The 26,495-nt window shown below is 36.3% G+C and overlaps 1 protein-coding gene across 1 annotated transcript in view; it reads left to right on the top strand.

The window, feature by feature from the left end:
- MACROD2 (mono-ADP ribosylhydrolase 2) overlaps positions 1 to 26,495 on the top strand; it is a 2,426,984-nt gene that overhangs the window by 2,172,039 nt on the left and 228,450 nt on the right. The window contains exon 9 of the mRNA XM_007476657.3: positions 18,131 to 18,212. Within this exon, the coding sequence (XP_007476719.1) occupies positions 18,131 to 18,212 (82 nt within the window). The remainder of the gene's footprint in view (positions 1 to 18,130; positions 18,213 to 26,495) is intronic.

Raw genomic sequence — 26,495 nt, 5'->3', positions numbered from 1 at the left:
GCTTTAGTGGGCTAGAAGCTGCATAATATAAAATTGTCACACCGTCCTTTCCTGCCATTTGAAATGATGCTGATTTTGTTTGGCACAAAATTGATTTAAAAATTAGCTTGTTTCTATGAGTCCCTAGCTCAGTGTTCATATAAATGCTGAGTTTTTAATACATGACTACTTTCCCTTATGAAGTTGAATAAAAGTGGGAAGACTAACTTTTCAAGAGAAAAAAGAAGGATCTGAGTCAAGTTGTCATGGAGCAATGACAGATGAATGGGGCTTGTAAAAGGCAATGAAGCATCCTATTAAAAAAAAAAAAAACTTGAGAATTTTATGCACCCAGAAGCAATCTCTAAATGCAAAGATGCCCTTTAAGCTTTTATGGGAATGGATATAAATACCCTCAAACTTATCAGTATATCCACTGATAATGTGGTTGGTTTTCCTGGTTATTTTTTTTTTCCATATGAGAGATATTTTTCCTTTTGGCAAGTTGGAGATTGAAACGCCATAATCTTTAGCCAAGGCTTCAAGTAAGAACAGACTTAGTACCCTTCAAAGAACCAGGAGAATCATGTACAGTGACTCTTGACAAGGAAATTAAAATATCAGAAGAAGGACTTTTTATGGGTCCTGTGTAATCTTTTCCATTACTGCAGCTCAACTGTAATCTTATCCTTTTTCCTTCTCTTCCATCACTAGCCGATATGGTCATACAGGCGAGGAGCTGCTTAAATGTAATGTGGGCCATTTTCCTAAATGTTTCTTTTAAAGTAGAATTCCTCAGAAAAATTGAAACCAGAATAAAAACTTCTTTTAAAGTATGAGTCTGAAACTAGAATGAGAAATAGAAATGAGGCTATCTGGGATATGTTTCTGCATGGTATAGCTTTAAAGTATGTGTGGGGGTTGGGGAGGTATGCAGGAGAGTAGGTTTGAAATGAACTTTTATTTCCCCCTCTACAACTTGATGATGTTAAGCTACATTAGTGGAGATGAACAGACTCTTGCCAATAATTCAGGTAAGGATATAGTAATGTCTATGATGAAAGCAAATTGTGCCTCAATGCAGAGGATGTGTTCAGTTTGGCCATTTTCAAGATCCTCATTGATTCATATCAAGGGAGGCATGAAACAAAGAGACACATGCTTTTGAAAGGCTCTTGTTTTTGTTATGAGGATGACTGGCATAGATTCCAAGTGAAAGAACATTTCCCTGTATTCAGTAAGTGTCTCCTGATGTTCCTGTATGCAGGTGACATTGTGATGACTTTCAAGTCCTGAAACACTGCAGGATCTGTTATCTCAAATTCCTTATTATTCAAAAGAATTTAACCTAATTCCCCCCCCCCCAAAAAAACCCCTACTGTTTGCTTATTATCCAGACTTTAATTATGTAGTTGCAGACAACTCTTTTAGTTGGTCCATCCAGTCATCTGAGACAGACATCGAAGATGAGCAATGAGCTAGATCTATAATAATTTCATATTTGCTCAGTTGTTTTAGTTCTGGATCCCATTTGTGATTTTCTTGGTAAAGATAATGGAGTGGTTTGCTATGTCCTCTAGCAGGCTAAGCCTAGAGAAAGGTAATGATAATTGCATCTAGTTAGCATTTATATAGTGTTGTAAAGTTTGTAAAGCACATTATAGGTAGTTCTTCACAATATCTTCACAATAGCCTGTAAGATGAGTACTAGTATTATTCCCATTATAGAGATGAGGGAGTAGAGGAAGCCAGAGGTTTAATAAATTGCCTAGAACCATGTTGTTAGTAACTGGATGTGAATTCAGATCTTCTTGATTAAATGTTGCACACTCTATTGACAGTGCCACACAGCTGTCTAAGTTCAAGATTTAAAACACAATAGGGAAGGAAGGAAATAAGCATTTATGAAGTACCTACTATGTGTCAAGCACTTTAGAAATATTCTTTCACTTGATAGTTAGAATAACCATGGGAGGTGGCAAGTTCTATTATCATCCCCAGTTTATGGTCTAGAAAAATGAGTCAGACAGAAGTAAAGGAACTTCCCCAAACATACAACCAATTAGTGCAGATTTAAGTGAGGATTCAATCTCAAGTCTATCTGACTAGATCTAGTACTCTATTCACTACTGCCCAATGCTCATACATGGACCATAAATCAATTAAAAACCACTTTAGTACTTAAGAATCAAAAGAATCAACTTTAAAAGGATGTAATATAAAAAAAATAGAACACTACTCAGTTCCTCCAATGGAATTAATGGGGTAGAAAGTCAAAATGGCAACAAATGCAAAAGTGAGTATTCTGACCCATTTTCTCATGGGTTAAGCCTCTTTATATTTCAAGGAAGGAGGAAAAAATATGCCCTCTTAAAGGCCAAGCTAGTTCACCATCTGTTAGGGTAATCAGCTATTATATAAAGTGATGAGTAGAGCTGCAGTAGAGAAAGTGAAAGATGTGAGGGCACCAGAATTTTAAAAAGTAAAAGAGAGAGAAGGTGCTCTGGTTGTAGCTCAGTAGAGTCACAGATCAGGACCCTGCCTTCTAAAATGCCTCTATGTTTTAACAGTTTGAGCCCTCCAACATCCCATTTGCTACTGACATCAATCTAGTACAGCTCCTACCATGAGCTAGAATTGGACCAGAAAAAGGAGGAGGAGGTTGAGTTGTTGCAAAGGCGTTTTAATTATTCGATGATTCTCCCTGAAACCCCCTATATTTCTAACATCAATATTCTTCTGGTAGATTTGTTTGGATATGAGTCATGAAATGCCAATCTTGGAATAGTTTAAACTGTGAGTCATCCAAGAAGCATAGGAGAATCAAATAGTAGGTGGCAAGATTTTCAGAAGAGATAGTAGGTAGGGCTTGGAGTCAGGAAGGTCCAAATTTGAATACTAACTTAGAAACCTACTTGTTCTGTGCCCCTGACCAAGGTTTCTAGTCTCTCTGGACCTCACTTTTCTCATTTGTAAGAGGGGAGGAAGTTGGATTTTATGGCCTCCACAGTCTTCATATAGTTCTAAATTCATGATCCTATGATTCTATGAGAAGTAGCATAAATGAGGTTATCAAGTAAATAAATGATAAGTTAAGGAGGTAGGTGGCTATATGTATGTCAGGAGTGAAGAATAACAAGCCAACAAGCCACAATTCCCAATCATAGCTATTTACTCAGTATCAAGAAATTCAGAAGGGCTCCAGCATATTGAGTGGACCTCATGTGGAGAATTTACTGTGGGACACAGGCCAATGTTACAAAAATGAGATGATATTAATAGGCTGCAATTTCTACCCTTGGAGAGAAGATTCATACCACTGAGATCACAGATCTATTGAAGTCACCAAGTAAATATTAATCACCAAAAAGTTATTGCATAGTATTTCTTTACATTAACACAACTGAAGTAATTTCATATTTTCCCATATTTTTTAATCAATAAAAGTCTTTATCTTCCAAATTACCATCTCTGGGGTTAGGAGGAAGGAAGGAAGGGAGAAAGATAATTTGGATCTTATAATTTTGGAAAACACATGTTGAAAACTGTTATTATACAGAAGTGGGAAAATAAAAATATTTGCATAAAATGTTTTGATTTTCAATCTCCATCTTCTAGGAATATTGTTTCTATGAAAATATTGCTCAAATCCTTTTCTTAGTCATTCAAATATATATAGGAAGAAGCTTTTAATTTGGTGGTGACAGAAGCTACTAAAAATATTTATCTCTGTCTGAGAACCTATACTAAACAGTTCCAATCCAATTCACCAAAGTCTTTGTATTGAACTTACTGTATAGCCTAAAAAGAGTGCTAGTGTCCTGAAACTCAGGTGGTCATACTGTAAGTACTGTAATCATTCCCACTGACAAGTATAAAGGCAGATTGGGTTGGCACTAGTTGATAATATCCTAATAATAATGATCTTACATTTCTGTAAACAGTACTTTTTATTGTTCAAAGCACTTATATGTTTTACTTTCAGTAGACTCTCATACCAACAGTCATGTGAGGGGGAAAGGGCCCAATGATCCAGTGGATCCATGATCTTATTCAAATGGGTGTTCCTTCCAGTGTTATAGACATAACTCATCTGTGCCTGTCCATGGTATTCTGTGTATCTTCCATGACCTCCCATAAATTCCCTGGGGGTGTGGGAATCAGAATTGCCCACATTTACAGTAATTTCCCTCATTTTCCTGACATTGAAAGGAAATGAACAGAGAAGGATGGAAATCTAGACATAAGATTCAAATATTTTTTTAATATAAAGAAGCTAAGAATCAGGAAGAAGTGACTTACATATGGTCACTCAACTAGGAGCAAACTAGGACCCAGAGCTCTATTTCTACCAATCCACTCTGATTTATGTCAATAGTGTGATCATCCCACTGCTATTTGTGTAATGGTCATAATGTAAGTATGGCTCACAGCCATCATCTACTCTCAGAATCTGCTTGGATATAGATTTAATTCTCAGCCCCTGAACCTTAATTAAAGTAATCTGTACTCATTTGTTGTCCACTTCCCTATACAGCTTCTTGCTATCAGATGGAGAGGTACATTTAAAGGATACAAAGGCAACTGGGGACAAATTGTTAGCTTATCTTCCCGGAAGGCTGTGACTTCAGTAGAATTGGCTATTGGCTATATTTGCAGAGTATAGTCCTTCACCAGACCTTATTTAACAGTAATATTTGCATGCATACCAGACCTCCACACATTTGCCATTTGTCATTGAGGTAGCAAATTACATTCATCAGAATCCATTCATTCTCACAGTATCGCTGAATACAGGATTATCTTGGCTGTGTCAGCTGCCCTATGACTGGGAACTGTGAAAAATGGAGGTCAACTTCAGATATTCAACACATGCATCACAGTGTAACCCTCTTCAGGGGACAGTGGGTATTAAGCTAAGAAAGATTAATGGAGCTTATGTCATCATGTTGATATGGCATGAAACCAAAATCTGTGGATTGACGGATATCTTGCTGAAACAAATGCATCTTTAAACTACTCTTCTACCACTTTGTGAGTGAACTATTGTTGCCATTAAAGGAAAGATGTAAGAAGAATGCCTTTTTTTAAGGTCAACTTTTAAAGGGTTTTGTGTTTTCTTAAAACTACAAGTCACTGAAATAATTTCACTTGATTGACCAAAATACTGTCAAATGGAACTTTTTAACCTTGAAGGATCTTTTAGTTGAAACTGTTTCTTTGTTACTGGAGTCAAACAGTGCACATACTTCCATTTTAGAAAAATCAGTTGTGTCCCAGATCATCACAATATCTGCCTTATTGGATCAAATTGTGGGAGCAAAGACAAATGATTGTCAATATATGCAAATTTCTTGATGACTGTCCTGGGGCCTCAGTATCTGGGACTTCCAACCTGAAATTATCATTTGAGGATTGAAATCCTTAATCCAGACCTAAAAAGAGACTTAAAAAGCTTTTTAGTACTGCTTCCTTTATTTTACAAATGAGAAAATAGGAAAACTGGAATTTCAACCTAAGGTCTGTGATTCTGGAGATTCAGTATTTTTTTCCTGTGCATTAGTTACTTCTGTAGGTTTGCCTTGTGGTAAAAGAAAGGTAGTTATGACTTAGTGGTAAAAGATTTTGGTTACAGATCACACTCAGTCATTTGTTACTTGTAAAGTGTAGGGTAAAATCATTTAATCTTTCTGTGACTTGGTTTCCTCATATGTAAAATAAGTTGGGTTTGCCTAGATCATCTCAACATCCATTTCACTTCTGAGTCTTCTGATCCCAATTTCTTTTGGTAATTCAATAGCTAGAATTACATTGTTGAAGGTCTATCTTGGACCTCCTTGACTAATATCAATGTTACCTACATTTACACAGAAGATCAGGGCCAGAAAGATCTATGTTTCTGTAAAACCCTTTGGATTTATCTTTACAAGGAATATATTTGCAACCATTTTATATTATTAGACCTCAAACATTTTGACTCCCCTACATAATGCTTGTTTGTATGGCATACAGGGGAATGGTATGAAAAAATATTGGGGGGAAATAGAATACAAAATATCTTATATGCAGGATAAAAGAATGAACACTGACCTGGAAGTTAGGTACCGTGGGATTTCTTCCTAGAAGATAATGATTTATGTTACCTTGAATTTAAAAACAAGAGCAATGTACTAAAATGATGGTTTCCAATGTGGAAGTCATGGCATAACACCAAGGATTATGAGATCAACTAATCTAAGAATAAGAAGATGGTGTGAACTCTCTCGAAGAGAGTCAGGGATTGAGTTTGTGTTCAACACAACCACACCTATTATTATTCCCTAGTGCTTCCCCACCCTGGTGTTCTCTCTGTTCTGCAAAGGTACTAATCTTTCCTCCTTCTTAGCTGTTGTCAGCACATCAGGGCATTTATAACTTAATTACTACCCACCCCATAGCAGCAGCTGTGAAGATATCACTGGTAAATCTCCCCTTTTTCTCTTAGCTATAAAAGGCACTTCTTTTTTTTTTTTAAACTGTGTATTAAATACTGTGTATTGACTCCAAGGCAGAAGAGTGGTAAGGACTAGGCAATGGGGGTCAAGTGACTCGCCTGGGCTCACATAGCTGGGAAGTGTCTGAGGCAAGATTTGAACCTAGGATCTCCTGTCTCTAGGTCTGGCTCCCAATCTACTGAGTCACCTATCTATTCCCTAAAGAGGGTACTTTTTTTAAAAACCCTTACCTTCTCTCTTGGAATCAATACTATGTATTAGTTTCAAGGCAGAAGAGTGGTAAGAACTAGGCAATGGGGATTACGTGACTTGCCCAGGGTCACACAGCTAGGAAGTGTCTGAGGACAGATTTGAACCTAGGACCTCCCATCTCTACACCTGACTCAATCCACTGACCCCCCAGCTGCCCCTATAAAAGGCACATCTTAAAGGGAAGACTTTGTGCTCTGAGATTGTGACCAATGAGCAAGAGTCCTAACGTCCTCTATTTGGGTGAGGTAGAATGAGTTGCACAAAATCAAAAGTATAGATGAGTTATGATCTGTATTGAAGACCTCTTTTCAAGCTAAGTATCATCTCTGATTCCTTTTTCTCCCTTATACCCCTCTCCCAAAACAGTTAAAAAATCTCACCTTTTCTACCTTCCTCATATATATCCTTACTACTTTCAACTCACACAGCCAATATCCTAGTTCCAGATTTTATTATCTTTCACTGGGACTTTTGCAATAACCTTTTAATTGGTGTCCTTAACAGGAATCTTTTCCCCAAATCCAAACAATCCTTAATAAAATTACTAAATTAATTTTTCTAAACTATGAGTATCACTATGTCACCCCCTATTCAATGAACTCCAATGCTTCTTTAATGGTTCTATGATAAAATATTATTTTATCTTTTGGGATTTTTGTGTGTATGTTAAAAAGAGGCATCATAACACAGCAAATAAAGAGTCAGCCTTGAAGTCAAAATAAAAGCTGATTTCCCACTTTTGGCACATTTTGTGACTCTCAAAAAGTCACTTAATATCTCAGAAACCTAGTCAATTCTTTAAGACTTTAAGTTGTTTGGAAAATTCTGATCTATATTAATAGAAGAACTTTCCTTTCTGGGAGTTCCCTATACCAATAATACCATAGTTATGGTCCCTGTCCCTACTTTTGAATAAGTTTTATAAGGTACATAATTATTAGTACAATAATTAATACATATCTATAACATGTAAAAATCTTATATAAATATTTTCATATATGATGGGTTTCTTAGATTTTTTTTGAAAATATAATCCCTAAGGGAAATAAAAGGATATCAGCTAATTATTTTAAAACAAAAGCTTTTTATCTTTGTAGTCCATCTTCTACTATTTTATTCCCAAGCAAAATAATTCAAAGGGAAATTTCAAATAACAAAGAGATGTATGTTCAAAAAGTATTTACTGATAGAGTACATTACCAAAAATGTATTTTGTCCACTGAATAAGAGGATCACTACGATCCAAACTCTACAGTTCTGTCCTCTTCTTTGATTGCTAGTGTATTAAAATTAACTCAGAGAGACATAGATCAAACAATTGAGCCTACTTATAGAATGACTACCCCTGTGAAACAAAAAAAGCAAAAAAAAAATTAGAATGAAATTCTCAATATGACTGTTAAGAAACTTGGAATTCCTGTCCCAGTCTCCTTGGCCCTGGGCTTGATTAAGGGCTAGGCTGGGCCACCCCAGGCCCATTCCAGTTTAAATTAGTCTGGATCCAAATCCAGAGATATTCATCTGAAACCTTATCAGTCTCAGCCATAAAGCAAATCAAATAGCCATTTCATTCTGCATTCTTTTTGACCAGCTGTGGCTTTGGCTGGTTCCACATGGCCTAAACTTTAAAGCAGATGAAAAGTAATACATTCTATATCACTTAAAATAACCAAGAGGTCTTGAAAAGGCTTGAAAGGTGTTGGCAGGAAGAGTACATTGGCAGGGAGAGGCTGAAGCTAACTAGAGTGTCAATACTCATGATTAGTGTAATGGAAAAGAAAAAGAGCCATAGTGGTTAATCTCAGCTTGCATGACCAAGTAAAATTTTGGCTACAGCTACCACATAAGAATCTTTATAGTTGTTATGGAATAAAGTCCATTTTTATATGTGTTAAATTTCTCGGATTTTTGTATTATAATGCAAAAAGATTTTTAAAAAAAGTACACTAGTCAATTGTTTTAAAATAAAAGCTTTTCACATTCACAGCCCATCTTCTGCTGTTAGATTCCCAAGCAAAATAAATCAAAGTGCTGAATTTCAAATACCATAAGCATTTCCATGGTAACAGAGGCTGAAGTGCCAAATAAAGGATTATAATTCCTACTGAAGCCAACAGATCTGTATATGATCTGTGCAGTTCTTAACATTACAGTGGCACTTTAAAACAGTGAATGGCAAAACAAAATCATGACACAAAGACAATGAAGGCTGGGTGAGAAACCTTGATCTTGAAACTAATGATGTTAATGAATTGGAGGGAAAGGACCATGGATTTATTTTACCAGTCAAGCATTCTTGGATCTGTATAGAGCCAAATCTTTCTATTTCCTATCTGGGGTGTAAATTAGGTAATTTTATAAATAGCTTTACTGTATGTCTCTAAGTGGAATCATAAAATGTTAAATCTAGAATCCAGAGATCATCTATTTCAGGCCATCATTTTGTAGATGAGATAACTGAGAGATAGCCAAGAGTACAATTAGGGGGACTCTAATCTGGTTGAAGGAGAAACCCAAAGAGTAGTAATTAATAGATTGATATCATTTTGAAGAGATGTTTCTAGTGAAATATCTCAGGAATCTCTCCTGAATCTTATGCTGATTGGCTTTTTCTCCCAATAACTTGGATGAAGACTTAATTGTTCAACATATTTACAGATGACAAAATGCTGGGTAAGAGTTAAAACTGGATGCAAGGGTCAGGATTCAAAAAGATGTTTATATTATAGAACATTGAACTGAGCAAAATTAGACACATTTTCATTGTGTTTTACTGTTGGTAAGATACAAAGAATCAACTAAATACAAAGAAGGTATAATCAAACAGTGGTTCATAAAGACACAGGTGAACCTTGGTGGATTGCATGTTTAGTACGACATAATATAGTAATTTGATTTAAAGCTGCATTAAGAGAGATATAGTGCTGAGAAAGAGGAAGGTAATAATCCGGCCACTTTATACACCCTGAACCCTATCTGGAGCATTAAAGTGATGTGATCTAAATTGAAATTGAGTTGAAGTATGGAGTTTTGTTAAGTGAATCATTTAAATTACAATAATATATAAGAGTAATTTAAACTGTTACTTTATGGCTCAGGTCTGAAGTTTTGTTAAGTGTCCACTGGTAGCCTTCCAACCCTTTCTGAGTAAAAAGTCAATGACAATCACCAAGATTATTCAACTTTCTTGATTATAAAACACATATGTGTTGAGTAATACATCAGAACTCAAGAAGCATTGTACTAAGACATGACCTAAAATTCCTTGTGCCCTCTGCCAGCATCAGTCATAGGAGACGATAAACATGGAAACAGCTAACACTGCTCTCTTTATAGGTGAACTTGAAGAATGAGATACATTAAGAAGCATAGTGAGGAAAAAAAATTAATAGGCTTTTGTTTTTAGAGACACTTGGAATATTCTAAATGTTTGAATAAAGTCATTCCTTTAGAATTCATTACTTAGTATTGAGGCAAATTTAGGTGTAGCTCATAAAATATAGATAAAAGGGAATTCAGAAAATGGTCATGTGACTTATAAAGAGACCTCAGTTTTAACGATGCCATTTTAATGAATAATTATGTCGTATACCTTTGAATTACCTTGATTTTATTTATCTGTTTGCATATGTGTTCCTATAGTAAATTAGTAATTATTGATTCACATAGTATATAGTAATCTTTTCAAGAACAGGAACATTTTGGTTTTTCTCTGTTACCTCAGGAAATGATTATAATTTACAATCATTGGTGTTTAATAAATCTTTGTCAAAATGTTTAATGTTTTTATGTATATAGATTTTACTAGTTTTAGTTATAATTGAATAACAAGTTTTACAATTAAAAAGATTTACATTTTATAAAGATCACATGTATTGTTATATATTGTTGCCAAATGATATTTCTCTTACTCTTTACAAGTTTGCCCCCAAAAGATGTACATGAGATGCAGCTGGAAGTTTGTAAAACAACAGTGTATGTATATGTATATATGTGGGGAGAAGGGTAGAATATTTCTTCTTATTCTTAAATCTTTAGAGTTTATATTCTCTTATATAAGATATCCTAAGATATCCTTTTCATAGTTCCATTTATTGGTTTGTGTGGTCTATAATGAAACAGAATATCAGAACTTGTACTTGGTTTGTCCTTCAAATGGTAAGAAATAGCAATTTTCATAGACTCGTGCAACTTTAGAGCTGGAGGGGAATTCATAGGTCGTGTACTTCAATCCTCTCTTTTTATAAATGAAGAATTTGAAGCCAGCCAACATCAATGAATTTTAGGTTAACACCTTCTAAACCTTGGATTATAAACAAACTACCACTACCACGGCCAAGTAAAAAAAGTAGTAGTCAAGAAGATACAGAGGTACTAAAATGAAAAAAGAGAAAAAAAAGGCAAAGTCCACAGGACAAGTGTTGATTTCCAAATGATAATACCCATCTCATTCACTTTACCTTTCTATCCTGGTTTCATTACCATTCTCCCAAACCTAATTTTTTAATTAATATAATCTTGGTCTGGCTCTAGACCTTTTCATAGGATTTAGTGCTAGAAGTTACCTTGGAAACAATACAGTCAAAACCTTCATTTTATGAAGTTAAATGACATGCCTAGTCCACATAGGAAATAAGTGGAGAATTGTAGTTGAAATGAGTCTTTAGTATTCTCTTTGCCTCTGGGGTTTCATCCCGTTCATATGCCCTTCATCCAGGGCCTCATCCCCATTCAGCTGCAGTGCCCCTGCCATTCTTTATTAGTCCTATGTGCCAGAACTGACACAAGGAAAATTCCCTGAAGTTCTAGGTTTTCTATGAATTTCACACTGAGATATTAAGGCCTGATCATAGGAAAGAGCAGGAAAGGATCCAGATCAAGGAAGAAATCCCTATGAACAGTGGGATCCTCCAGATTGCATTGTTTATGGATGATGTGTTCATTAAAGACCCAAGGAACAACAGAACCTGCTACAAGAGATCTTTAAGCACTTAGTGGTGTTTCACCTGTCCATATACACAGGAAAAAAATAGACAAAGAATGCTATTTTCCAGATCTCAAATTATATCTGAATGGATAACATAGGGGTTTTGTCTAACAGTATTTATATCTCAAACAGGAAATACAGATGGATGAGTTGAACCCAGAGTTTAAAATGAGGAAGAGAGCAAGTTGGGTTGCTTATGGGAAATTGTAAAGCACATTTACAGATTCCAAGCTTCCCCCAAACCACAAAGTCCCATATTTTTCAATAAAAATTTTGTATTAATATTGCTGTATAATATGAAGGTCTAGAATGCCACAAATGAGAAAAGTTAAAGATCAACATCCCACAAAAGAAAATAGAAAGAAGCAAGCAGATACCTCATTAGATGCAATTGAATTGATTTATCTAAAGGAACCACCATGGTTATCCAAAGAAGAGCAGGAGTAAAGGATATCATACAGAAATTGTATGGTATAAAAAAGGATGGGCAAGTTACATGTCAAGGAGGAATAATCAATGAATATCCAGAGTTCTCTGCTGTTATCAGGATATAGGAGAAAATGAGGAAGTTTACCAGAGCATTAGATGGACTAACAAAGTTTTAGGTGGATATGGATAAATTTGTACAAGATAGGCAGGAGTGGATGAATTGTAATCTATATCATTAAAAGGACCTTCTGAATCTAGCCAGATCCACTTGAGTATTGGAGAGTAGAGAATTTTGTTATATACATAAGACAAGTCTTGCCAATGAAATGATTACTTGAAAACATTTCACAGATAGAGTCCTAAGCAGAAGACAAGTTCATGAGATCATAATGTTCAGTACTAGAAGGAACTATGAAGATTGTTTATTCCAAACCTTTAATTTTATAGCTAGAAAAACAAATTCCCAGAGCAGTCAAGAGTCTTGCCCATGGCTGCAAAATTTTAAGTTGCAGGGTACACAATGTGTTTTCCTGTATCCTATTTATACTGTGCAAAAACCAGTACCTGAACAAACAGAAGCACACAATTTTTTTTTCCCTTTCTAAACTAGAATGTTGTCCCATTGTGGAGTGCTTCTTTGAGGCAGGGTTCAAAAACAAATTAGATGCAATTTATGTATTTGTTAGAGTGCTTGTAAATGATACCATTCATCCCATCTTAAAAGGTTATTCCTCAATTCTACTGTGGCCAATACCATTATGATAAGACAATCAAGATAGTCCCTAGATGGTGAGTGAGCAGTCTCTGAAAACTCCATTTGTAAATTGGTATGCTACTTGGAACTTCAAATGTTTTTTGCCATACAAACAATGTAATACATTGGGGTTAGATTATCAAGCCACCACGCAAAAGCCTATTTAACACATAATGAATCTGGCTTCTAATGCAGGCTATAGAAAATCTTTATCATGGGAAAGAATTCTTTTATGAAAAAAATATGTTGGAAATTCCAACTTGGGACATCAGGATCATTTCTGTCTCCTATGACCACTCCCAAACTACAAACCTACTACCACTCAACCCTGGTAGTGGGAGTGAGGATTCCCCACACTTCTATTCCTATAACGGCACAGAAGATGAAGCAGACGTTCTCCCCAATTTAGAGACACTGTTTGTAGTTCCTATAGCTTGCAACAAGAGTGCTAATAGGTTATTGGTTTGAGGAAATAAGAACTATGACTTCATTTTTAACTAATTATTCTTGATAACTAGATGCTGAGCTCATTGTATCTTCAATGTGTCCTTGCCATGCAAATTCTTTTGAGGACCTTAATACCCTTTAAATTTTCATGTACTAAGTCAAATTCTGCTAGGCTACTGGGAACCTAATTTCCAAACAGGATGTGGACAACCTCTGTTCAAAGAGAAGCAACCTTCTCTTTGACTTCAGATCTTCCAACAGCTGCAGCTGTTCTTTTAGAAAGAGGAAGAAAAAAGTCAATAGGGATTAAGAATCCATCTCCTTTTGGGCCATATCCTGCATAATCTCCAGCCTTTGGAGAAAAAAGAAAAGAAAAAGTGAAACAGAGCCTCCCATCTATAGGTCTTCCTTCCATCTTATGTTTCACTTTTCTATACACTAATCTCCAACCTCCTCTGAGGAGAAGGCACCTTCCACTGAATGATAAACAGCCTCATGTCTGGTCATATCTGATATATCACAGTGATTCTGAAACCATGTAGGTCTTTCATCTGAACTCCATTTTCCCATTCCTTATTCCCATCTCCCTCAGTCATCCATCCTCAAAGTTTAACCCACAATGGTTCACTGTGCCCATAGAAATACTTGTTTCTTATGCAATTCACTTCCCATCATCCCAAAACTTTTTCTGTCCTACTCCTCCCATTTTTTAGCTATTACTGAAATATGGCACCTCCCTGAAGACACAGACTCCCTGAACACCCTTACAAGTTTTGCTATAATTGTTTCCCCTGACTCACTGGTTTTACAGGAGGCACTAAATACTCCTTACTACCCTTTGTCATTTCTATGTTTTTCCCTGTCTTCATCACTCAGTAACTTCTCCTGTATTGAAGTCTATGTAATTCATATCTACTGCTCAATCAAAATCCTGGTAGCTATGGTCTACAGGATCCCAGGTCATTCCCTTTCCTTCTTCCATAAATTCCCTGGCTTGCATTTTTTTTATCCTCCCCAATTCCTGCTCTTATACTGGGAAACTTCACCATTCATATTGACTCTTCCCTCAAATTTCCTAACTCAGTTTCTTAACCTGTCCACTTTCTACAATCTACTCCTCTATCCCACCTCAGCCACAAAGATAGTCAGACCTTTGATCTTGTCTTCACCCACAATTACACTACTTTCATGTTCAAGAATTTTGAAACTCCTTTATCTGACCATAACTATTTGGTTTTCTACATCTCCCTCTACCTTTCCTTACCAAATGCTAGTCTTTGCATATACTGTGACCATTTATCTCTCAGCTATTGAGTTCTCACCCAATCCATCACCTTTGTATGAGCACTTTCTTTTCTTTTCCTCAATTTGACTTATTGATAAGCCAGTTATACTCTATAATGTCTTCTTCCTTTAAATAGCTAGCATCTTATATTGGTGAATATCCTCTGCCAAGTCTCAGCCTTGGATCTCTCCCACAGTCAGCTGCTTTCATTCCTATATGTGTGTTGTTGAGTGAAGGTGGAGACAATCATACCACTCATCTCATGACACATTTGTTTCATGCAAACTCAAATAGGCCTCTAATACACCTAGAAAATCCTACTTTATCTCCCTTATCAAGTCACTATCTCACTTTCTACAGTAGTTCTTCCAAACATTTTCAGCCTTTCCCAAATTTCCTATGACTTCTCTTCCCTTCGCCCTCACTGCTGAGATCTTTTCTTCATATTCTATAGGGGGAAAAAAATGAGACCATTCATTGTGAGTGCCTTCTTCTTCTATTTTTCTTATGTCATTCTGATTCCTTTTGCCACCACATTATCCTTCACCACTGTCTCACATGAAGAGGTGACCTTACTCCTTACTTACCAAGGCTAACCTCTTTACCTGGTAAGGTGATTTCATTCTATCTCATCTCTCCCAACTGTTTTCTTACTTTGCCATCTCTTCTCAGTTATTTTCAACCTCTCCCTATCTACTTCTTACAAACATGTCCATTTCTTCTACATACTAAAAAAAAAAAAAGCATTTGCTCCTTCCATTCTCACTATCATCCTACATCTCTTTTCCTCTTTGTGACAAAATCCCTTTAAAGGGTATAATAGCTTTTTCCTCTTTCTCTCCTCTTCTTCTCTTTTTAGTCCCTTATAATTTAGTTTCCTACCTCATCAGTCCATTAAAACCTCTCTTCAATTGTCAGTGATGCCTTAATTGCCAAATGAAATGACCTAACTTCAATCATCATTCTCCTTGGCATCTCTGTAGCCACTGCCAATGATTAACTTCTTCTCCTTGATGTTCTAATATCTCTAAGTTTTAGGGACACTACTCTTCCCTCATTATCTTTCTATCATTTTGTTCCTTCTGAGTCTTCTTTGCTGGATTCTCATCAAGATCAGACCCTCAAACAATAGGGTAAACAGACACAGAATTCTGTCCTCTTTTCATTTCCCACTCTGCTCCTTCACTGGCTGATCTCTTTACCTCCCATGGATTTAATTATCATCTTTATGATGATCATTTTCATATCCACCTGTCCTTCCCTAACATCTCTGCTGTACTCTCATCTTGAATCTTCAATGTTCTTTCAGATACTTTAAACTGGATGTCCAGTAGACATCTTAGACTTTTCATATCCATAACCCTACTCATTATCTTTTCCCCTAAGTCCCCTCTCCTTATTACATTTCCCATTACCATCAAGAGTAACACTATCCTCTAGTCCAATCAGGCTTGCAACCTTGTAGTCATCCTCAACACCTCGCTATTTCTCATCTCCTCTTATTCAAACTTGCCAATGTCTATTGATTTCATCTTTATAACATCTCTCAAATTTGCCTCCTTCTCTCCACCTCACACTTCCACCACTCTTCCGGTCATCATCACCTCATTCTTCAACTATTGCAAAATCCTGTTGGTGGACCTGCCTGCCTTAAGTATTTTACCACTTCATTTCATCCTTCATCCCACCATACAAGTGATTTTCTTAAAACTCAAGTCTGACCATGACACCTCACGACCACCACTCAATAATCTCCAGTAACTCCCTATTACCTTCAGGATAAAAACAAAATCCTCCGGCATTTGAAACCCTTCTCAACACAGCCAGCCCTCTAATATTCCAGTCTTCTTACATCTTAACTCTCCACCACATACTCTATAATCCAGTGACACTAGCCTTCTTGTTGTTCCACAAAAAGATACTCTATTCTTGGTTCTGGTCATTTTCTCTAGTTATCTGCCATTCCTGGAATATTCTCCCTCCTTATCTTCATCTACTGACTTCCCTGGCTTCTTTTAGTTTCCAATTAAAATCTTATTTTCTATGGGAAGCCCTTCCCAATTGCTCTAAATTCCAGTACCTTCCATTTTAAAATTACTTTATATCTATCCTGTACATAGTTTGTTTAGACATATTCATTTGTTTATTGTCTGCCCCATTAAATTGTGAGCACTTTGAGGGGAAGGAGTGTTTATTTTTACTTCTCTTTTTCTTTGGTGCCTGGCATGTTGAAGGCACCAATTATTGTTTACTGAATGACTTATTAGTTGCACGAGGTCCCTTCTAGTTTGAAGGAGCTTTAGTAATCCAGCTAGATTCTGAGCCATTGATGAGGATTCTATTTAAGGGAAAAGGTTTTTGTTTTTATCAGTTTTGGAAGGTCCCAGATGGATCTCAAATAGACCTCAAATAAACACTGGGGTAACCTTTTTTGGAGTCTCATAATCTGGGTTTGGGCCAACTCTCAAGGTATTACTCCAGGCTTCCATTGAAGCTGAAGGTCTTTGCCAGGTTGTATCTATATCCTGTCTTCTAGAGATAAAAAGGTAGAGTATCATAGTATTTGATTAGTCTCTTCCTGATGTTCCTCAGGAGAGAGAGCTTTCTTTGGTTTTCCTTTCAGATTTTGGGTGAATCATATGGTTGATTATTAGTGCATGCTAGGTAATGTAAGTCAGTATACAAAAGGCATGATTCTTTATCTTCTTCAAAACCTAAAAGTGGGTCACAAATTCAAAAGCAAATACAGAAGCTATTCAGTAAGCAAAGACTCAACAACATTTTTCCCCCAGAATTTTAAAAATAAATTCCTTTTCAAAACTGAAAATCTCAGTAAAATGGGACAGTTCACTTAGTGCTTTACTTTTACACTTACATTAGTATTTTCAACTTGTATATATCATATTGAAAGTTTTATTGACCTCATGTCCCTGTCATCTAATTAACTTTTATTTTGTTGCCTTTCTAAGTGTATTAAGTTGAAAGCACCTGGCTTCATGAAAACTAAATTTTAGGAAAGCTTTCTAAGCCATTCTATAATACTAAGGGTGTCAAGGAATACATTTCTTTAAATTGGCAGACTGGAAAAAGCTCTTTATTTACCTATTTATTTGTTGTTGTTGTTGTTATCTTTCTAGACAACTCTCATGTGATTCTTCTATCAAATAGAAAGGCTACCTAGCCTATCAGAATATGGTATCTTATTTCTAGCCTGCTCCATGGTGGCTTATTGCCATTTATTATTTTTTTTATTAGATATATATATAGCCTCTTTCATCCAAAGAGCTCATGATGGCTTAGACACACAGTAGACATTTACTTCAGATCACATTAAGCTATAAGGAGGAATGAAATTACTATGTTTAGGAGAAATGTAGTACAGAAACAAATGAACAACAGAAAAACCTTTTCATTTATTCATATCATAATGTCATATTTACCCCCCCAAAATATCTAAATTTTGACACTGGTTTCTTATTATGAACATCTCTTGTTTCTCATAGATGGACCGGATCATCTTTTGTGTCTTCTTGGAAGTTGACTTCAAAATTTTCAAGAAGAAAATGGGTGAATATTTCCCTATAGGTATGTGAAACAATTTCTCTTGGCTTATGAGTACTTAGTGACCAAATTCATGGGATTTGCCATTGTCTTTGTTTCTACACCATTTCATCTCCTTATCATCATGTTTTTCTCCATAAAACAGTCATGTAACTAACTTTAATATAGATCCATCTCAACTAATTTGGGCAGTCTTTATTCAATGTGTCAGTTTCTAGTTCTATGAGACTACATTCATCATGTTAGAGCAACTACACAGGTGACTAACTACTACCAAAATTTCATGTAATTAAAACCTTTCAATGGAATACTTTCAGTGAAAACTCAATATTTGAGTTATTCATATATATATATATATAGGGAGAAAGAAAGGGAGAAAGAAAGAAAGAAAGAAAGAAAGAAAGAAAGAAAGAAAGAAAGAAAGAAAGAAAGAAAGAAAGAAAGAAAGAAAGAAAGAAAGAAAGAAAGAAAGAAAGAAAGAAAGAAGAAGAAGGAAGGAAGGAAGGAAGGAAGGAAGGAAGGAAGGAAGGAAGGAAGGAAGGAAGGAAGGAAGGAAGGAAGAACAAAAGAAAAAGAATGAAAGAATCCAGCCTTCAAAACACTTGGGGAAAAGTTAGTCATTCATCTTCTGTCACACATCTATTTAAAATTTAAGGAAACCTAAGGGATATTAAAGAAAGCAGACTCTTGAGTAATTGATTTACTTTGACTGAATGTATCATTACTTAGATTCTGTTTATTTCTATCAATTTTTTTTCCTCCAGAATTACTTTTCCTGCCTCTTAAATCTTTGGCTTGTTTAATGCCTTGTTATTTTTATTGCACTGTTAAAATAACACTACACAAAGTGTCTTCATTAGAGGTGGCAAGAGCAGTTTCCAGGAAATTTTGAGCCAACTTGTGCATTGTTGGTTCAGACTTTTCTGACGGCATCCTTTTGAGATTTACATTTCCATTAGAAGTGGCCTTTTATTTAATCCCCGACTTTGGCAGGTGGGAGAGTGAATGAATGACTGCCTGAACAAACTTACCCCTCTTAAGCAGTCCATCACACTGAAACAGTAGAGTAGGAGGAAGTGCAAGAAGATTAGAGGAAGAAAGATATAGCAGTCTAGAGTTTACTCACATTACCACCATTATCACTTCTTTGCTTCAAAATAAAAGATGAGCAAATCTTTCTAGCTTTCTAGCTAATTTGAAACTAACTCTTCCAATGATTTTTAACTTATTTAATTCTTAGATGAAATATCTAAGTGCTTACAAATTAGGGGAATCGGTTATTTCTATAAACTGTAGAGGGTTCCTTCCTTAATTATGTTTAAATTCATGATCATAAACTCCTTACAGATAGGTATTGAGTGTGTTCTATGTAACTTTCCCAAGATATTGTAAATTCTTCTGAAAGAATGTAACCTTCTTGAGGGTAAAATCTTTAACTTTTTTTTTTGTCGTTGTATCTCCAGTACTGGTATAAGAATGCAGACCACACACATTATCTTATATTCAAAATGGTGGTTTTTGTTTCATTGTATTTCCCCTTAAAGGCACAGTTAAATAACCTAACTCTATGAGTTTCCCTCAGTGGAGTTTTATGACTACATGACAAAATTGTATTGTCAGAATATAGGAGAAATGCCCTTCTGCCTGATAAGAAGCACAGAATAATCAATAAGCTTTTGAATCCTTGGGATGCTATGGAATGATGAAATAGTTTTTTATCTATCACATTTTTTCAAAGGAAAACCCATGTGTTGAACTTAACATGTGAGATTTTAAATAATTGAATACATTTTAATTATTATAAAGATCTACCCATCAAGAATATTTCCAATAACTAGAGGCTAAATCTAATGCTAACTTTAAATATTTTTTAAAATCCAACTCCTGAACCATTTTGGAAGTTTTGAATCTATTAATAACAATATAAACAAATTAGTACACTATGGAACTTGCTACTAGAATTCATTTTTTTAATTCATCTCAGAACTTGAGCTAGTGAAACTTATTGAAATCATGCTATAATTGCATATCAGTGAATTAGGAGGCACATAATGCTCATAACATTATTCCAATGCATATTTATGTTAAGTCTATTTTACAACTAAATGTCAAAACCCTCACAAAATTTGTTGAGTAGTTATTTAATATTGACACTAGTCAATTATAAATTCTAAATATGTTATATAAAATTATACCTCTAATAGATTGTTTGCTTGCTAAAACAGGTGATATAAATTCAGTTCAGATAGCATGGATTCACAGATAATTCATAATTAAAATGTCTTTGATAAAAATAATTTCTTGGAAGCTCTTTTTTGTTGGCTTAACTATTTTATCTTAATAGACTATGACTAGAAGTTTCAAAATAGATTGTTTTAAATTTTTTTTCATTTATCAAATTGTCATCAAGAAAAATGAACATTTATGTTAAAAATGGTTGTATATGAGCTTCTGTTATGTAGTTTCTTTTCAAAATTTATATATATGATGACATACATATACATATAATATATTTAAAATAGTAATATAATATGTATGTTATATGAAGACAAAATCCACGGTGTTGGCCTGGCTATCAAGACCAGTTTGCTCAAACAGCTGCCAGACTTGCCTGTGGGCATCAGCGAGAGGCTCATGAAGATCCATTTGCCTCTCAGCAAAGACCTGTATGCCACAATCATCAGCGCATATGCACCTACACTGACCAGCACAGAGGAGACCATCAAGCAGTTCTACTCTGACCTGAGTGCCATCCTGCACTCAGTGCCCACAAATGACAAGCTGATACTACTGGGAGACTTCAACGCCCGTGTTGGCCAGGACCATGAAAGATGGAAAGGAGTGCTCGGCAAATATGGCATGGGCAAAATGAACAACAACGGCCTACTGCTACTCAGCAAATGCTCAGAGTTCTAACTCCCCATCACAAACACTGTGTTCAGAATGGCGAACAAATATAAAACAACATGGATGCACCCATGATCAAAACAGTGGCATCTCATTGACTACATCATTGTATGCCAGCGAGACATCCAGGATGTAAAGATCACCAGAGCCATGAGAGGAGCTGAATGCTAGACAGACCACTGATTGGTTAGAACGACTCTTCAAATGCGCATTGCGCCTCGCCATCCAAAACTCGCCCAGACAGTTCGCGCATTTTACAACATGAGCCATCTTAGAGATCCATGTTATTTGCAAACATTCCAGTCCTGCCTGGACGACAAGCTGTATGTCAAGGGACCACTCACTGGAAGCTCAACCGAGAAATGGAACCAGTTCAGAGACACAGTGAAGGAAACATCAAAGATCGTCCTAGGCCCAAAACAATGCAACCACCAGGACTGGTTCAATGAGAACAACACTGCTATTGAAGACCTATTGACCAAAAAAGAACAAAGCCTTTATGGAGTGGCAAAATAACCCAAACTCTGCTCCTATAAAGGACAGATTCAAGTCTCTCCAAGACATGGCACAGTGTGAGATCAGGAAGATGCAAGACCGATGGTAGGAAAAAAAAGGCAGAAGAAATCCAGCGCTTTGCTGATACAAAAAAATACAAACAATTTTTCCGTGCCCTCAAGACTGTCTATGGGCCATTAAAACCCACCACCACTCCCTTGCTATCCTCTGATGGTGACACTCTCATAAAAGATAAAAAAGGCATCAACAACAGGTGGAAAGAACACTTCAGTCTTCACGGTGAGGCAAATGCAAGAAAAATGCCTTGAGCAGAACCTGAGTCTCTACATTGTCTTCATAGACCTGACAAAGGCGTTCGACACAGTGAACAGAGATGCATTGTGGGTGATCCTCAGCAAGCTCAGTTGCCCAGCAAAATTCATCAAACTGATCCAGCTCTTTCATGTTGACATGACAGGGGAAGTCCTATCTGGTGGAGAGACTTCTGATCACTTCAACATCTCCAATGGCGTGAAACAAGGCTGTGTCCTCACTCCAGTGCTATTCAACCTATTTTTCACCCAAGTATTACGACATGCTGTGATGGATCTAGACCTGGGCGTCTACATAAAATACCGACTGGATGGCTCACTATTTGACCTTCGCCGCCTGACTGCAAAACCAAAGACAACAGAGAGACTCATCCTGGAAGCTCTCTTCGCAGATGACTGTGCTCTCATGGCCCACCAAGAAAATCATCTCCAAACCATTGTGGACAGGTTCTCCACCACAACAAAACTGTTTGGCCTGACTATCAGCCTCCGCAAAACAGAGGTGCTGGTCCAACCTGCACCAGGGAGACCAAAGAACCAGCCGTGCATTACAATCAACAGCACGCAGCTTTCTAACGTCAACACTTTCAAGTACCTGGGCAGCACCATCACCAACGACGGGTCCCTAGACCACGAGATCAATGCCAGGATCCAAAAGGCCAGCCAGGCACTTGGGCGGCTGTGCTGCAAAGCCCTCCAACACAGCGGTGTAAGCACTGCGACGAAGCTCAAAGTGTACAACGCAGCGGTCCTCAGCTCGCTCCTGTACAGTTGGGAGACATGGACACTGTATGGGAAGCACATGAAGCAGTTGGAGCAATTCCACCAACGCTCCCTCCAGTCAATCATGAGGATCTGATGGCAGGACCGAATCACCAACCAGGAAGTCCTCAACAGAGCCAACTCCACCAGCATCGAAGTCCTGGTCCTCAGAACCCAGCTACGATGGTCTGGACACGTCATCCGCATGGACCCACAGCGAATACCAAGACAGGTATTCTATGGTGAACTGTCAGCTGGACTCAGGAAACAAGGCCGACCAAAGAAAAGATTCAAGGATCAGCTAAAGTCCAACTTGAAGTGGGCTGGCATTACACCAAAGCAACTAGAACTCGCTGCCTCTGACAGAAGCAGCTGGTGAACCCACATTAACCATGCCACCACCACCTTTGAAGATGAGCAACGGTGACATCTTGCCGCTGTGCGTGAATGCCGACACCAGGCCACAACCGCACCTCCTGTAACAACTGGCGTCCCATGCCCCGTGTGCCACACACTCTGTGCCTCAGTCTTTGGACTTCAAAGCCTCATGAGGATACAGCAATAGATGATAATGCACAAAGACAATTGTCATTCTCGGTCACCGAGAGACTAGCAAGATTTAAAATAGTAACACTTTTTTGTATCAGTCTGGACTTCTTTTTGTTTCTCTCTCTCTCTCTCTCTCTCTCTCTATATATATATATATATATATATATATACATATATATATAGTATTTGATGCTCTTTTGCTTTCCTTTTATGCATATCTATCACAATCAACTAAATTACCACCCCTCCTATTCTCCTTTGAAGCCCCCCCTTATAAAGAGGATAATAAGTGTATCCAAGTAAAATAAATCTATACATTTGTCATGTTGAAAAAGGCATATCAATTTCTTTATCTCTTGTCACTTCTCTACCAAGAGATAGGTAGAACACTTCATTATTTTTCCTCTGAAATTATTATTGGCCACTGCATTAATTTCCTCTTTCAAGTTGTTTTCCTCTATTCTATGCAAATTTTCCTCCATTTCACTGTGGATCAATTCATGCAAGTGTTTTCCCACAAATTCCTCTATATCCACCTATTTTTTTACATTTTAGTAATATCTCATTAGAGAAAATATTTCAGTACATATTAATCTATTTTTTTCTATTACTTTGCTATAATAAAAAGTGCTACTATTATTTCCCTGTCTTTGATTTCTTTGGGTTATATATTCATTAGTAATACCACTAGTCCAAAGTTTAAACATAGTTTGATGACTATTGTTGGTATTTTCCAAATAATATTTTATTTCATTCTATCATTCATTTATCAAATTTCAATTACTGATGAGATTAATTAATAATTAATAAAATTATTTTAAGTGCTAATTATAGGTCACATGCTCTACAATATTAAGTATTTAGAGGAATACAAAGAAAATAAAACATGCTTCCTTCCCTCTTGAAATACCTAATCCAGTTGGGATGATAAAAAATATAATTGGAATATAAGTGATCAGAGAGAGACAGAGATAGAGAGTACAAAGTGCTCTGACATCAGATAAAAAAGAGAGCACTCTCAGGTTAGGGGATGAGGGGAAGTTTCATATGAGTATAATTTGATGAGCCAGCTTTAATGACATTGAGGAAAAAATATGACATGGCAGTCAAGAAATATAATATTACAGTAAGAAGGCTAAATATCCAGAATGAGTGAATTGATTGTTCTCTTGTACTGTACCCTATTCAGACTATATTTGGAGTATTGTGTTCATTTATGAGTGTGACTATTTAAGAAGGATGTTGATGAGCTAGAAAACATCCAAAAAGGGCAGTGAGGATACTGAGATAGTTGAGTAAATATCAGCATCAGTTGAGGTCATTGAGGAATTTTAGTATAGAGAAGAGAAGTTTTAAGAAAAACATGCTTATGAAAATATCTTTCATGTATTTGAAGGGCTGTCATGTGAAATAAAGATTAGAGTGTTTCTGCTTGGCTGCAGAGGAGGGAACTGGGAATAAATATTAGAAGTTGTAAAGCAGTAGATTTTGGTTTAAAATAAGGAAAAACTATTGAGACTATTTAAAAGTGGGATGATCCTTTATAAAAGGTAGTGGAAACCCTGGTGCTGCCTTCAAGATGAGGCTGGATGACTATTCATTTGTAAATTATTTGGTAGAGAGACTTTAGGGCCAGAGTGAGGATGATCTATATGTACTTTGAGGTGACTTCCAACTCACTCATTCATTTTTTCAGTGCCTACTATGCACAAAACATACATAAAGATAGAAATAATGCAGACTCTGCCTTCAGAGAGCTTATATTCTATTGTGGAAAATAAGTTTCTGTACATATTTATGTAAATATATGTATACCTGTATATTTATACACAAATACATTTATATGTGTGTAAATACATACATATTTATACATATATACATATATTTTACACAGCATATTCACATACATGCAAAAAAGAATTTTAAAGAAATCTTAGAGAAAACACTAATTTAAGACTATCAAGAAAGGACTTTTCTAGGATATGGTACTTGTGCTATTCGTTGAAGGTATATGGTGTTGCCAAGAGACAGAGATGAGGAAGAAGTATATTTCAAATATCATGGTGAAAAGTAGATTTTGCAAAGGAATAGTATACAGACAGCAACCAGGAGACACAATGGCTAGAGTGCTAGTTTTAGAATCAGAGAGACCTGAGTTCAAATCGAGCCCCAGAGACTAGCTCTATGCGACTTTGAGTAAATCATTTAACTATGTCTGTCTCAATTTCCTTATCTCTAAAATGAGCCAGAGGTGGAAATGGTAAGCCACTCCAGTATCTTAATCAAGAAAGTCCAAAATGAGGTCATGGGGAGTTGGACATGACTGAAATTGCTTAAAAACAGAAGTCAATTTGACTGGAATATAGCATGTGTAAGGGAAAGAAATACAAAATGATAGTTTGGAGTCAATAGTCATGCATAACACTTGTGGACAGTAGAGTCAGATTTTAAAAAGTGTTTTGAAGCCAAAGGAATTCGAATGTTTTTCGTAGAGCCAGTAGAGAGCTACCAAACCTTATTAAGCTGGGGAATGACCAGGTCAGACCTTTGCCTTACAAAGATCACTTTAAAACTAAATTGAAGATGAATTAAAGAGTATAGAGACTGAAAAGAAGGAAGCCAATTTAGAGGCTATTATAGGAGTTTAAAAGGTATGAGGACAGTCCAATTAGGGCCTTTATATGTTTGGAGAAAAAGAATTAATGTGTAGAGAAAAAATCAATAAGATTTGACAACTGATTGAATATGAGGGGGGCATTATAGAATCATTATTTGTAGTAAACTTTGAGGCTAGATAACTGGAAGGATGGTTATATCTTCCACAGAGATATTAAATTTAGGAAAAGGGAATTTTTAGTAGGAAAGAGAATGAGTTCCATTTTGGATAAGTTGAGTTTGAAACACCAGTGAGACCTTCAGGAAATATCCAATAGGCAGCTACTAAATGAAAGGCTGAAACTCAGGATAAAAATGTGAGCTTAAATGTAGTCTTGTTAGTCAACTGCGTAGAGATTCACAAAACTAATAAAATCAGCCAGAGATAAAGTATAAAGACAGAAAACAGTTAAGACAGAGTCTTGAAAGATGTTTACAGTTTATTGGAGAAGCATGAATGAAGATGTGTCAAATGAGATGGAGGAGTGAGTGTATAGGTAGGAGAAGACCCAAGAGAACAGAGTCAAACACAAGAAGGAGAATATCAGGGAGAAGGTGGTCAAATATCAAAAGCTATGGGGAGGTCCAGAAAGATGAGGACTGAGAA

This window comes from Monodelphis domestica, chromosome 1, assembly GCF_027887165.1.
Source record: "Monodelphis domestica isolate mMonDom1 chromosome 1, mMonDom1.pri, whole genome shotgun sequence".
NCBI classification, from domain to species: Eukaryota; Metazoa; Chordata; class Mammalia; order Didelphimorphia; family Didelphidae; genus Monodelphis; species Monodelphis domestica.
Note: the sequence above shows the minus strand (reverse complement) of the source record. Positions and strands in the feature narration are given on the sequence as shown.